This window comes from Nyctereutes procyonoides, unplaced genomic scaffold, assembly GCF_905146905.1.
Source record: "Nyctereutes procyonoides isolate TBG_1078 unplaced genomic scaffold, NYPRO_anot_genome, whole genome shotgun sequence".
Taxonomy (NCBI): Eukaryota; Metazoa; Chordata; class Mammalia; order Carnivora; family Canidae; genus Nyctereutes; species Nyctereutes procyonoides.
The window spans coordinates 22,221,080-22,236,294 of NW_026575047.1; the positions used below are offsets into that span (position 1 = coordinate 22,221,080).

Sequence of the window (15,215 nt, forward strand, 5' to 3'; positions counted from 1 at the left end):
CTAGGATGCTTCCCCTCAGAGCCCAGCGGCAAGGCTGCGGGAGGTTCAAGCCACATAAAGAGGACACTCGTGGGAACCCAGCTGAGCCCAGCCTTTGGGTTCATTTGGGCACCAGAATGTGAATTAAACCTTTGGGGATTCCAGCCCTGGGCATCAAGTCACTCCCAGCTGTTCTTGTCTTCCCTGCTAAGGCTCTGGACACCGTAGAGCAGAGGAAAGAGCAACCCACACTGTGTCCCCTGCAAATGCTGACCCACGGATCCATGTGCACAACAAAAGGGTTGCTATGTGCTACCAAGTTGGGTAGTTGATTAGGTTGTGATAGTACTTGCTGCCTACAGCGGAGGCCGCCACCAAGCTGCCTGGTGGACATTTGATTATATCAGATCCCTTCCAACATGAAGGGAGTGGAGATTTGTTCTCCCTGGATGAGTTTGCCTTTCCTTCCCATGATGCTTCTGCTGGTATTTATATGGTCATGGTCTTCTACGCCACACTGCTTCCGATTCACGACCATGGACTTCACCCAATGCCCAAGACTTAACATCCATTCAGAGCCCATTCTAGTGTTTCCCAAAGGATCCACGTAGAAAAAAATGACATCAGTGGGCAAAGTAGTTCAATTCAAATAAAGACTGTAGTTTGGCTAATACTTCTGTATCAACGTTAATTCCTTAGTTTTGACAAAGGTCCCATGGTGTATGAGCTATTCGGAGGAGGTGAGGGGAGCTGAGTGGAGGGTGAACCAAAACATCTCTACTATCTTCGCAACTCTTCTGTAAATCTAACATTATTTCAAAAGGAAAAGTTAAGAAAATAGATGCGGTAGTGACCTCTCCTCAGGGATGGTCACCATGCCATAATGCTGTGGGTCCTTCTGGGGAAGGCTCAGAGGAAGATTCACAGGATGTTTGTGGCAATGCTGCAGGGCCTTTCTCAAGGAGATCCAGGCAGCCCCTTCTTCGTCTGAAACTCCAGGTCTACTCAGGTTTGGGACACCGAGTGAGAGTTTTTGACGATCTCTTGTACTGATTCAAGATAGATCTCAGTTTACCCTACCTAGAGATTTTCCAGTTATTTAGATCAAATAACGCTTTTATAGGCTGCCTCTCATGGGTTGCATTGTGCCCCCCGCCCCCACAGATGTGCTGAAGTCCTAACCACTGGTACCTGTGAAAGTGACCTTATTTGCAGATGTAATAACAACGTAAGTTAAGATGAGGTCATAGTAGAGTAGGGTTGGCCCTTAATCCAATATGACTGGTGTTCATACAAAGAGGAGAGAGACAGACCCAGAGGGAAGTTGGCCGTGTGACAATGACAGCCACAGAGATTCGATCATGCAGCTGGAACATGATCAGGTGGATGAGGAACAGCCACCAGAAACTAGAAGAGACAAGGGAGGATCCTCCCCTAGGTCCCTCAGGGGGAATGTGTCTCTGGTGACACCTTGATTTCCAACCTCCAGGCTGCAGAGCTATGAGATAATACATTTCTGTTGTTTTAAGCCATCGAATTGGTGGTCCTTCATTGTAGCCACCCTAGAAAAGTAATTAACACAGCTCACCTCTTTTATTCTTAGAAACTCTGGGATTATATAGCCACCACCGAAGGGAACTGGGAGCAAAATCTTCCACTTGGCCCTGGGTCCTGTTGCTCGTGTTGTTTGTGGCAGCTAATTAAGCATTCCCAGCTGGCCTCTGCCCCTCTGGGTAGTCCATGTCTCACCACCATTCAAGTGGCACTGATGTCCCTAGACGGCAGTTGCCTGGTCCTTCACTGAGATGACATGTGATCAATGGGCTGTGGGTGGGAGTAACATGCTCTGAAGGAGGCCAAAGCTGGGGGCCCGGAGGCCATCTGAGCTCACCGTTTCTCATGCCCCATGTCTGTCCACCCCTTGAGCTGGGGCAGCCGTAAGAAACAGGGTCGCGTGGGGCTCAGACCTCTGAACAACTTACATCAGTGGAAGGGAGAAAGATGAGTAAATCTCTCAATCTTGAGGATTGTCTTGAGTAGAGAGGAAAGGGGACAGACTTCGGGCTCTCTCTTATGTGTCCAGAAACTTATATTTTGTTGCTTCTCAAAAGGAATAGATGTAGCACAGAAAAGGGAGCCCCACTTGACTTTCAGATGGGGGGGTGCATGTTATTTTTCTCTGTGTTCTAAAGGAGTAAAGGCAGTGCTGGCTGCAGCGACAGCTGAGCTGTGTAATTATGGGGGCTGAGCACAACAGAAGTTCACTTCTCACAGGGAGGCCTGGCTTCTGCAGGGAGCGTCCACTTCACCACCTCACCACTGGGGGGCTCAGGCTGACAGACTCTGCCACCTGTTTGGTTTATGTTTTACAGATTTTATTTATTTATTTGACAGAAAGAGGGTGGGGGGAGCCAGAGACTGAGCAGGGTTTGGCAGGCAGAGGGAGAGGGAGAAGCAGACTCCACGCTGAGCAGGATCCCAATGTGGGGCTCGATCTCAGGACCCCGGGATCACAACCTGAGCTGAAGGCAGATGGTTAACCTTCTGAGCCCCGCAGGCGCCCCCAGAATCTGCCATCTTTAGCATCAAGTTCCCAACGGTGCTCTGGGAGTTGGTGTCATCACTTCTGCCTGTAATCCACCGACCAGAACTTAGTCCCCTGCCTCCGTCTAGATGCAGGGACACTGGGAATCAGAGTCCCTAGCTGGACAGCCACTTCCCAGGGACAGTTCCACACCTTGGAAGGGGAGCACATGTTTGATGGCCAGCCAGCCACCTCTCCACTCAGCCTCAGCTCCATGTCCTGCATCTCGTAGGTGCTCAGTAAATAACGTGTCTTAGGTGCATTGTATTCGGCAGGCACCTTCCAAGGTACTGCCCGCGTATCAGCCTGTACTGTCCTCATAGAACTCTGAAGAATGGTGACTATGAAGAGCTTCACTTTACAGATGAGGATTTGAACCCATGAGTTTAGTAACTGGTCCAGGGTCACAAGCAGGAAATAATGGAGTCAGGGATCAAACCTCGCAGCCTGGTTTAGAACTCACTACCTACCTACTCTTTGATAGTGCCTTTCCCTACAAATCCATGTTGACACGAACTGATTTATGACAAAGAGATCATGAAGTGATGTGCATTGTAAAATTGAAAAACAAGCAAAAGTGGATTTTATGGGAGCCTGGGGCATTCATGGAGTCCTTGCCATCTGCCAGGCACTAAGCTCTCCCTCCTTCTTTCTCTGTTTCTTCCTCCCAGGGTCCCGTGGCATTTGGCACAAACTATGGGCCTCACCTTATTGTCCCCAGGCCCGGCCTCATACCTGGGAAGCATCACTACACGTTTTTCAATGTATGATAAAAATCAGGCCAGATGCTAGAAGGCAGAAAGGATCAGACATGGTTCTTGCCTGTTGGAAGCTCAGCATTGGAAAGGCAGTTAATAATAATCTATAGCAGGGGGGATAGAGGGATGCAGAGCTGGACAAGCCCACGGGGGACCCCGGAAGGAAGAAGTCAGATGTCTTAGCTTCCTGGGGCTGCCATAACAAAGACCACCAACTGGATGGCTTGAACAACACAGATGTATTGTCTCAAAATCCTTGAGACGGGCAGCCCTGGTGGCGCAGCGGTTTAGCGCCGCCTGCAGCCCAGGGTGTGATCCTGGAGACCCTGGATCGAGTCCCACGTCAGGCTCTCTGCATGGAGCCTGCTTCTCCCTCTGCCTGTGTCTTTGCCTCTCTCCCTCTCTCTGTGTCTCTATGAATAAAAAAAAAAAAATCCTTGAGACCTGAGGTGTAAGATCAAGATGTCTGTTCCAGGCCTCTCTCCTAGCTTCTGGTGGCCTCTGCTGTTCCTCGGCTTGTAGATGGCACCCTTTCTGAGTCTTCACGTCATCTCCTTCTATTTTGTGTCTGTCTTCAATTTCCCCGTTTTGTAAGGACACGGTTGTATGGGATTAGGGCCCACCCTACTGGCCTCAACTCGATCATTTCCAAATAAGTTCACGTTCACAGGTATTGGGGGCTAGGACTTTGACATATTTTGAGGGGACACATTCAACACATATTTAATGAGCACTCATGATGTGCTGGTCACCACTGTTCTATGTCTGGAGCTAGAGCCGTGGACAAGACAGGCAATGTCCTTCCCATAGAGCTTCCATTACAGCGGGAGAGAGCGGCCACAGATGTATACATATTCCAGGGAATGAACAACATGATCTAAGGGGGAATCTGAAGCAAAGGAATGGGACAGAGCACAGTGGGGCGGATGCAGCGCTGACTGCACACCCTGCTGATCTGGCGAGACCCACAGCCGGCTTGCTTCTTCACGCAGCGGCCATCCATATGCACTTTCATTAACTCTGTGGTTTATTTACTGAGCATCCACCTGGCTTGGGTCTGGGGAAACCCAGCTGAAAGACACTCTTAAGTTTCATAACAATCAACAGGTTCCCTGCCTTTCACACTCATCTCTGTGCACATGTTCCACCCTCTCTCTGGATCAGCCACCCTCTGCTGCCCTGCCCTCGGTCTCCCGGCCAGTTCCGACTGCTAGGTGTAAAGACTGTGCAGGTACTGCCACCCCTGGGAATCTATCACCCTTCTGGCAAAATCCAGGCTCATCCACCCCTTCCCTCCAGACAGCCCTGCTCCCAGGGGGGCTGCTCCCTCCAGTCCCCCCCCGCTGGGCCATGTTTCCTAGAAGGCAGAGTTGAGTCTCATATTTGATGCTCTCTAGCTTCCCAGGGAGCTCTTGGTAAACACTTGTCTCTTCAGCACGTCTCTGTCAGCACGCTGGCTCCTTGAGGGCAGTCTTTCATAGCTGAACCCCAGCACCCAGAACAGAGCTGGGCAAATGATCCAGCGTTGGATAAATAAGTGTTGACTTCCTTAAGTTAATGAATAAATGGCAAAAAAAAAAAAAATGAATGGAGGCAACACAGGGCTCCCAGGTTGACTCCCTCCTGGCCCAGGGTTCCCCTCTCCACCCCCCCCCCCCACCGCAGGCAGGACCCTCTGACAGTCAGAACCAGGATGTAACTTATTAGACCCACTGCAACATGAAAACGTGAGTCTCGTCATCCAAAAATTAATTTCAGGACAGTAAGGGCAGAGCGTTAAACCAAGAGGGAGAGGCGGTGTCTCCTGGGTGAGGAGGCCTCTGTTACTGCACAGGGGGCTCACCCAAGAGGCCCGCCTGAGCTTCTTCCAGGCTGCAGTCCCCCAAGAGGCTCCCCCACCAATTTCCTGGCTCCTTCCCCTGGTCTCAGCCAAGTGCGCCCTCAGGATTGTTCCTTCGCAGAAACCTCTGGGGGAGGGAATCTCCTCTTCAGCTGCATCTGAATGGGACACCCTGGCAGACTCACTCAGCTTCAGATAGGCTGGGGGTAGGGGTGGGGTGCAGAGGGAGGTGCTCTGGCCTCCACGGTTCCAGGGGCGCCTGGCAGCCCCCACTCCCAGCGCTGCTCGGTGCAGAAGCAGCTCCTGGTTCTCTCAGAAGAGGGAGGGGCGATCTGTTTTATTGGGAAGCGGCTCCTGTCTTGTCCCCATCTGGGCATCTCCTGGCAGACACACGGGTACACTAGATGGACAGACACAGACACAATCACCAAGACACCCCCTCCTCCTTTTCATGGGTGCAGGGACGAGCGCTGTGACACCTTCCCCTCCCTGCCCTAAGCAGACACACCCCGAAGCCAGCCAGCCAGACCCAGAGAGACCCGCACAGATGAAACACACCGCGGAAATGCGCAGGGTGGAGGCCGGCGGGCAGGATTCCCTCGCGGGCGCTCTCAGGCTCCCCTAGACCTCGGGGGTGCGCGACGCAGCGCCCCGGGGCAGCTTGAGCAGGGCTCGCACCTGCGGACCCCCCGGGCGCCCCGCTGGACCGCAGCCCCGCCCCCCGCGGCTCAGGGTGACCCCTCGCCCCGCACCCCGCCCCGGGAGCCGCCAGCCAGAGTTCCCCGAAGCCAGGGCAGGGCCGGGCGGGCGGGCGGGCCGGGTGGGCGCCGCGGACCCGGGGGGCCCGGAGTACGAGCCGAGGCCGTGGTCGGGGGAGGGGCGCTGGCCTGGGTCCCGGGCGCGGGGGGCGGGGAGGCCCGCGTGGACCGCGGGGCGGGCGGGAGCGCGACCCCCGGGGCCTTCGCGGGGTCGGGGGAAGTGCGCGGCGCGCTTTCTGGAGCTCGGGGAAGAAGCGGGGGGCAGCCCGGGTACGGGGGCCGGGTGCGCACCTGGACGGAGGGCGGAGGGGCAGAAGCGGGGAGCGCAGGTGCCGCAGGGGAGGGGATCGGGGCGGGGGCGGGGCGGGGCCGGGGCCGGGCAGCCGCTCCCGGACCCAGACCCCGCGCGGGTCACTCCACGATGCCCGAGGGCCAGGGGCCGCCGCCCTCTCCCCGGGCGGCTCGGAGCGCCCCGGCCAGGGTGTCTGCGGGGCCCGCGACCCGCCCATCGCCCCGCCTCCCGGCCCGGGGGTCCGCGGGGTGCCCGGAGTCCCCGGAGCCCCCGGAGCCCCCGCGCGGGCGGCGGGGCGCGGTCCGGGCCGGCGTCCCGCAGAAGCTGGCCGAGGCGCTGAGCAGCCAGTACGGGCTCATCGTGTTCGTGGCGGGGCTGCTGCTCCTGCTGGCCTGGGCGGTGCACGCCTCGGGCGTGGGCAAGAGCCACCTGCTGTGCCTGCTCACGGCGCTCATGCTGCTGCAGCTGCTCTGGATGCTGTGGTACGTGCGCCGCAGCGCCGCGCACCGCCGCCTCATCCGCCCCAAGGACTCGCACGCCGGCGCGCGCTGGCTCCGCGGTGAGTGTCCCCCGGCCCCGACGCCTTTCTGGCTCGCCCCTCCTCCCTTCCTTCTCTCTTTTTCTTTGTTAAGCCTGGTTTGCTGCAGCAGCCTCCTCCCGTCGCGCATTTCATCCTGGGAGCCACACAGCTGCACCTGTTCGCCTCTCTCCTTGGCTGAACTTCCTGCCGAGGTTCCACCGACCCCTGGGGGGGGGGGCCCTCCCTATCCTGGCGTTCCCGGCCCTCGAGAATCAGTCCCCAGAGGGCCTCTAGTTTGATCCTTCCCTTGCCCTCATCCTGTGCTCCAGTCTGAAAGGTTCTAGTTCCCACGCAAGTTCTCCCATCTCCATAGCTTTGCATACTCTCTTCCCTCCTCCCTGCAGTGCTTTCCCCCTTGCCTTGCTTTCCAAGGCAGGGCTCAGGCCTCACGGGGTTCCCCCCCCCAGCCAACCCCAGTGATGCTTTTCTGATTCCCCCTGCTGTTTGTGGTTCTGACCACACTCCTCCACCCCTCAGCACCCTGGGGGGTGCTCTGTGATGCCCCTCTCTCATTCCTAGAGCCACGGCAGGGTCTGGGGTAGAGTAGATGCTAACAGCACGCAAGAGCATGCAGTCTGGTCCGACAGAGTCATGGATAAGTGATAAATATTGGGGTGCAGGGTGGAAGCACTTGCTATGGACTCCCAGCAGACTGAAACATTGTCAAGATAGGAAGGTTGCCCCTCCTCATGGAGCTTCTGCTCTTAAGAGGGAGGCAGACAGTGCTGGAGTCAAGGGGAGGAGGGTGGAGGGTGAAGGGAGGAGGGAGGAAGAGGAGGGAGGAGGAAGTATGCGTGGAGAAAGCCCCTGTCTGGGAGAGGAGGGGTACATCTCACTCCCTGTGGACCAGACACATCTCCCGTCTCTACCTGAATGGTCTACAGGTCTGAATTTCTATCTCCCTTATAGAGTGTGGCTTCCCTGGTCTTTGTGTGACCTTGGGCAGTGACTTAATCCGGCCACTCTGAGTTTCACCAGGTGGAGAATGGGAATCCCACACTTGGTAGGACCAGTGACTGCTGCCCGGGTGCAGGCTGGGCGCCCGGCACACATGCGTTCCTCGCCACCCACATCCCTTCAAAGGTGTGACGGCAGTGCCATCTTCTCCACCCCACCCGGCAGGAACCACTCCTCCCCTCTGCCCTGGGTACCACACCTCTCTGCAGAGAGAGTTTTGCTTCTTGCCAACTTTCACCTTGTGTTATGACTAGTTGGATGTGAGCCTTGTCACCTGGATGAGATTTGAAATTTGAAGCTTCTTAGGGTCAGGGACTGTGTCTAGCTCATCTTGCCTTTGGAAAAACTAGACACAGCTCCAGGCTGGCCCAGATTCCTGTTCTGAAAATGGTTGTTTTAGGAAGACTCATGGTTTTGTGACTGAATGGTGGGGAATTCAGCGCCATATCACATAAACAAATAGGCTTGAAATGTTGTTTTGAAAATATTGATTTACACAGACTGAAAAATACACACACAGGCTTTTGACCTATGCTTTCCTCTAGTGGGGGGATCCTTTCTCTGTCCCTCCCTCCCTTCCTTCCTCCTCCATCCTTCTTCCCTTCCTCCTTCCTCCCTCTTCCTCCTTTTGTTCCTTTCTCCTTCGCTCCTCCCCTTCCCTCCTCCCTCTGTCCTTGCCCCTTCCCTCCTCCACCCTTCCCTTCCCTGCTCTTCCCTTCTCTCTCCCTCTCTCCAGGAAGACTTCAAGCATTGGCATCCGAGTCAGTGGGTGAGTGCTGGTGCCATTTTCCAAGGTTAAGAAGACAGAGGGAGGAGTGGGGGTGGGGATGCAGAATCAAGTTTCTGCTCTGGGCATGTTACTTTTGAGAGGTCTATAGGACACCAAGAAGTGATAGAATAAATGTGGCAATAGAGAGAGAGCAGGTAGTAGGTGTTGAGTACATGATGGCTCTTTAGATAATCCTGATAACCATTCAGATGAGGTATGTGGAAAATGGAAATAGTGCTGGCCTGGAAGGCTTGACTCCATGTTCCAGCTCTAGGACCTTCACCTTCTGAGTTCCCTGCTTCCTCATCAGTAAAATGAGACTCCCAGTTGCTTTTCAGGAAAGGGTTGGAAGAGCTGCATCAAGTGAATGCAGTTTGCAAGGCACTATGATCCCTGTAAATGAGCTGAGAGTTAATCAAAGAAGCCAGAGGCTAATTGTCCTGAAAGGAAAGAATTTTGGGGTGCCAAGGGAAGTGCCTTGGCCCCAGTCAGGACTGAGGTTTTCCTTGGAATCATAGCTGGAAAGACAGGTTTGACTTAGCTCTGCCCTGGCTTCTGCGGCAGCTTTGGAAGTCTGGGGTGCCGAGAAAGAGCCAGGCTGTGGGATTCAGGACATTCACATTTTCCGGAGAAAGTTTTTGGGTCTTGGTAAAGGCTGTGAGAGATTTGTTTGAGGAGAAAAGTTTCTGGTCTGCATACTGGGTGTGAGAAAGTGAACACTTCCTTTGGAATAAAAAATATGGACCTATTGAAATATTTAGTAGAAATGATGGATTATTCATCCAGCTCCTCTGTTTGCTAAGGAAAGAGATTGATTTTTTTTTTTTCTGCAAGGAATGACAGCAGCCTGGATCTCATGCCAGCCCAGTGTGAGCAGTGACATGCAAGCCCAGCAAATAGCTGGTTCATCCGGTGAATGTCCAGGGTCCTGTTTCTCTTCTGTTTCTAGTCCCTTTAAAAGACTACAGTGGCTTCCCTACCAGTGTAGGATCTTGTTATTGTTACTGTTCTTTCTCAAGTCCAGAGAAGTGTTAGTAACACGAAATTATGGGAATAACGCCAATAGGAATAATAGCTGTGTTTATTGAGTGAGTTCGGAATGCAGGTATGTCAGAAGCATTGTCTCAATTATTTGTCACAGCGATTCTTTTTTAAGTGCTTGTGATTAATCACTCCCAAATGTATTCCTTTTATTAGATCAGATTTTTGCATAATACCTTTTTCTTAGAATGAGATGCACCCATGTATATGATACATCTTTGTCTAGCCTGCCACCCCTGGGTATGGGCTGCTCATTGTTCCTTAAGGGACGGGAAGTAAAGGCACAGAGGTGAGCTGTTACGAAAGGCCAGCCTCGGGGTGGTGGCTATACAGGCTGTCGACATAAAGGTCGGGAACATGAGCATGGTTTGGGAAACAGCCTGTCCCCACCTGTGAGTAAGTGAAGGTCAATAAAAGAGATTGGTGTGCGTGTGAGCACGAGGGGGAGGGTACCATGGGGGATGGTGGCAGAGAGCAACAAAAAGGGATGAGAGTTGGGGCAGAGGCTACAGGACGTAAAGATGCGACAGTCTGGGCACCCAGGGGGCCCACGGTCTGAAAGTGTAGCCAGAACTCCTGAGAAACCACCAGGGATGATACCAGGATTCCAGAATCCTGGATGCTGTCACGGGGTAGCACCTGGTCGGAGGAGGGGCTATCTGGTGGGTCCCATTGGATCCCAGCCCACCCTGTTGACTTTGGGGCAGGTGCAAGCTCGTGAGCCCTGGTCTGGGCTTCACCTGGCTCTCCCTCCTCTGGAGGCGTGTTCACCTGAATTTCACAGCCTCATTCTCCTGCAGCCAGAGCCTCTCGCACACACTCTTTGTTTCTTGGGGCTTTTGCCTCTGCCACAGGGATTGCAAGAGTGTGTCCCAGAGATTTCTTTCGCTTTATTGAGATAAGGTCCACATGCTCTGCAGTTCCCTCACTTGAAGTGCAGGAGTCAGTGGTTTGTGGTATATCCACACGTAGGTGCAGCCACCCCCGTAGTCAATTGGAGAACACTTTACCATCTCGAAAAGGGTACGGTACCACCCTGTACCCTTTAGCTGTCATCCCCTATACCTCTAAGTCCACCCTGGCCCTAGGCGATCACGGGTCCACTTCCTGTCTGTAGGTTTGCCCAGTCCAGACATTTCTTCTGGATGGAATCATGCAATCTGTCATCTCTGTGACGAGCTTTAATACCACATGTTTTCAACTTCACACTTACTCTTGAGGTGGGTGCCATGAGCCCCATTTACCAGCCCAGGAAGCTAGGTTTCAGGAGGAGGGCTGAGCTCCCCATCACTGGAAATGTTCAAACAGTGAGAAAGAGAAGAGGGATGAGCTCCTTGCTTCAGGGTGGATGGCATGATCGCAACAGGTGTCAGGGAAGGAAAAAGTCTACTTCTTTTTTGCTTTCTTCATTGAGCGGAAGGATCTTGGGAACGTGCAGAGAGCAACAGAGAAAGGAGCCAAGTGCACAACATGGACACTTTGGTGGTGGTTGGGCCGAAATGTCGATCCGGTTTTGCTTGGCAGCCTGGACTGAGCTCCCAGTACTGGCGGGGCTCTGGGGACGGCAGGACAATCAGGCATGGCCCTGCATGGAGGGGTGCGGGGGAGGGCGAGGATGATGCAGACAGTGACGGCTGCAGAGCATGATGGCTAAGAGCATGCCCTTACCCCGAGCACGAGGCTCTACTTCTGCCTCAGTTTTCTTGTCTGTAAAATGGGGCTGATGATACCACCTATCACATAGGGTTGTTAAGAGACTCAGTTGAGTTATATATATAAAATGCTTAGAAGCCTCTGGCTCATAGTCAGAGAAATGTCTTATTGTGAGATAAATGATTCAGCATTCTGATGTGCAAGTGCAGGGGATGGGTTGGGGCAGAAGAGTAGCCTGGGGGTACAGGCTTGGGGACTTAGGGGAGGGTCCTCAGAGGACTTTTGTTTTTTCTGGGGTCCAGAAAAAAAACCCTTGAAAATCATTAAAAAATGAAAAAAGAATATACTGAGTACATGAATTGAGCATGACAGTGACGCCCAGTGAAGTTCTGGAACATATCAACATTCAGGGTTTTTGAGCACTTCCCTCAGGAAAGAGAGTAGTGATCCCCAAGACCCCACCTGGGGTCACTATGAGGGACTCTTCCTAACAGCATGCATTTTCTTACAGATATATTTTTTTGATGAGATTTTTTTTTTTGTCTAATAGAAAATAGAAACATAATGTCAGGATTTCAGCATCAGTAAGATAATGGGGCTACCCCAAAAGCTGAGGCTGGTTTAGCATTCTTTGGAAAGGAAGTCAGACTGCACATGGGGTGCCTTGGCCCCCTTTGAGCATCACATGGGCATCCACAGAAGGGTGACCCCAGGAAGGAAAGGCTGTTGAGTCCAGAGGAAAGAGGAGTAGCAGGGTAGAAAATGAGGCAGCTTCACTCCTGTGAGCCCCAGACCATCCTTTGGTTTCCAGAAAACAGAACCACTTCTTTAGGGATTTAGGGAAGCCTCTCCCTATCCTTTCAGACCAGGTGTGGCTCCCAGGCTTTATGTTCTCCTAGCACCCTACATTTTCTTCTTAACACTAATCAAGCAGGATATTGTGTTATTCACTTCATCGGCTGCCAGACTGTGGGCTCTTGGAGGTAGAGCCCCTGTCTGAATGTGCCCCCCTTATATCCTGAGCTCCCGGCACAGTGCCTAACAAGTAACAAGTGCCAGCTGGCATTTACTGAATCATCAAGGGAAGGCATGGATGGACGGACGGATGAGAGAATAATGACAAAATCTCCAGGGAAGAGAATGGCAGTTCCAGAAGGCTGACTGCAGTCCAGCGTAAGGAAGAACATTCTAATATAAGCTCCAGCAGGTGATGGAAGGGTGTTCTCTGAGAGATGGTGAGCCTCCCAGCCCTGGGCATGTCTGGATACAGACCTGTTGGCCACTAGTCATGATGCACTGGGAAGCATTCTTGCATAAGAGGGGGATTGTACACTGACTTTGTGGAAATGTCTACCTCCAAGACCATACGGTTCAAGATTCCAGACTTGTAGGGGGGATTTGGGTGCTTAAGACAGAAGAGGGGTCTCCCTCTGCCGACACTAGACCTTACAGGATTAGTCTCAAGTTATGTGGCTGGGAAACTTTCTAAATGGTTCTAATTCATTAAGTTTTTCTTTGTGGTTGACTGTCATGATGATGATGATGATGATGATAGCATCTGTATAGAGAATTTCTACGTGTGAGGCACTGTTCTAGGTGCCTTTCATGTAGTGACTCATTTAATCTCTTCTGCATCCCTATGAGAGAGGCAGTCTTATTATTTTACAGATGAGGAAACCGAGTCTCAGAGAAGTTAAGTGATTGCCTGAAATCATCAACTAATAATTGATAGAAAACAGTGTCTGAAGCCAGGCAGTGAGCTCCTACCACTACAGCCTTACTGTCTTCTTATAGCTTACTCAGTTTTTGTCAATATTCCATTGACTTCCAAAATTATATATTCTCTTTTTGAGGTGTACAAAGGGATATTATAAAACCAACTTTATTGGCTGTGTGACTTCATACTTCTGTGCCCTGCCTTATGTTTCATTCTATCAAATCTGTCTAGTTCTAGAACTTCCCATTTTATCTCTTTAATGTAGCATGGAAGGGGTGCCTGGGTGGCTCGGTCAGTTAAGTGTCCAACTCTTGATTTCAGCTCAGGTCGTGATCTCAGGATTGTGGGATCGAGAGCCGTGCTTTGGGCTCCATGCTCAGCAGGGAGTCTGCTTGACATTCTCTCTCTCTCTCTCTCTCTCTCCCTCTGCCCCTCTCCTACTTGAGTGCATGATATCTCCCTCCTCTCTCTCTCTCTTTCAAATAAATAAATCTTAAAAAAATAAAGTAGGTAAATATACAAGGGTAAAACTATTTTATTTGGCACACAAGGGACTATTGTGTCTTCCTCATACATTATGTCTTCTTTTTCATGTGTGATGATAAAGGTGAAGGGATTCTTTATCCTATTTACTCCATTTTACTTAAATTTCAGATGGTCTGACATCAATAGTGCTATTCCTGCTTCCCCTTCAGGTTGCCTCTTTGTCCATACTTTGATTTTCTGCCGTTGCCACTAAGTGAAAAGCGTGATCCATAAAAGAGCTAGGTTTTGTTTTTATTCAATATTCCCATCTTTGTTGACTATCTTTTATTTTTTATTTTTTATTTTTTTTTGTTGACTATCTTTTAAATATATTATTTATTTATTTGAGAGAGAGAGGGTGTGTGCACGAGCCAGGGGGGAGGAGCAGGGAGCCTGACGAGGGGCTCGATCCCAGGACCCTGAGATCATGACCTGAGCCAAAGGCAGAAGGCCTAACTGACTGAGCACCCCTGGTCCCCCAACTTGTTGATTAATTAATGGGAGATTTAGATCATACTCATTCACTGGTAGGATTTACATACTTGACTTTGTTCCCATTTTTCTTTATGATGATTATAATGATTTCTTTTACATATTGTCCCCCCATTTTCCTTTTGCACACATTTGCTCTTTGGAGTGCTTGAACATTTTATTGTGTCTTTCTACTAAATTAATGACTATCTTTCCTCTCTTCATTCCCACAATCAGATGCATATTACTCCATTCTTATTTATTCCCCAGAAGAAATCCTACACTGAGGGCCCTTCCAGTGGGTTTATCTTCATCCATTTGAATTTAATTTCTCTTATCCTGTCTTCATTCCTATTGATTTATTTATCTATTTACTGAACTATTCAGCCACCCACCCATCCACCCACCCATCCTGTCATTTTAAACCTTCCCTCCCTCCTTCCATTATAATGCATCATCCTCTCCAGTCTGATGCTAAGTTTATTGTTCACCACTGTCCTTCTCCTCTTCATCTTCCCCCATTGTGAGGACTCTTCCCCGGTTCATTGGCTGTTTGGCTAATGACTTTGTCAGGTGAGTTGTGTGGACGACATTTCCCCCCTCCTCTGCTCTCTGTTCAGCTGTCACCTTCTAAGACAGTTCTTCCTGACTACCCATCATTGACTTTAATCTTCTTTCTGATTTACTTTTCTTCATGCGCTTAGTGCTTCCTGACACTTCTTCTGTGGTTACTATTTATTTGCAGATTCTCTGTCTTCCCCACTAGAATTTTAAACTCACCAAGGACAGACACTTCATTTTATTGTACTTTTTATGTCTCCAGTGCCTGGGACAGTGGCTGGACCATAGTTACTGCTCAGTGGATCTTTGTTAAAGGAATCATATGTTTGGCCTATCTATAAATCGCTTTCTGTCTTTTGCCCTGACGAGCAGGTGACATCTTGGCTGGAAATAGGGTTCTTGAGCTGCAATCTGTTCCTTGAAGTGGACTCTCACTATTCTTCCTCTGTTTTCTGGTTTCCGGTGCTGCAGATGGGAAGTCTGGTGCCAGCTTGCATGTCCGTATTTTTGTGCACACCCCAATTTTATGCAGTATTACACATGTGTATTTTTGCTTCTCCAGCAGTCTTGTTTACCTTTGAGCCCCTGGCAAAATGCCACATGCATAGTAGGAGTCCCCAAAATATTTGTTGTAGAGGTAAATGGATGGGTAAAGGAAGAAAGGACTTCAAGACTATGAGAAGGTATATGATGTATTTATCGTAACTCTTGAAATATCAGTGATCGAGAT

At 51.1% G+C, this 15,215-nt stretch overlaps 1 protein-coding gene across 1 annotated transcript in view; it reads left to right on the forward strand.

Annotated features, from left to right (window-relative positions):
• The first annotated feature begins 6,340 nt into the window (after positions 1 to 6,340).
• OTOP1 (otopetrin 1) overlaps positions 6,341 to 15,215 on the forward strand; it is a 36,073-nt gene continuing 27,198 nt past the window's right edge. Inside the window, exon 1 of the mRNA XM_055325967.1 lies at positions 6,341 to 6,770. Within this exon, the coding sequence (XP_055181942.1) occupies positions 6,341 to 6,770 (430 nt within the window). The remainder of the gene's footprint in view (positions 6,771 to 15,215) is intronic.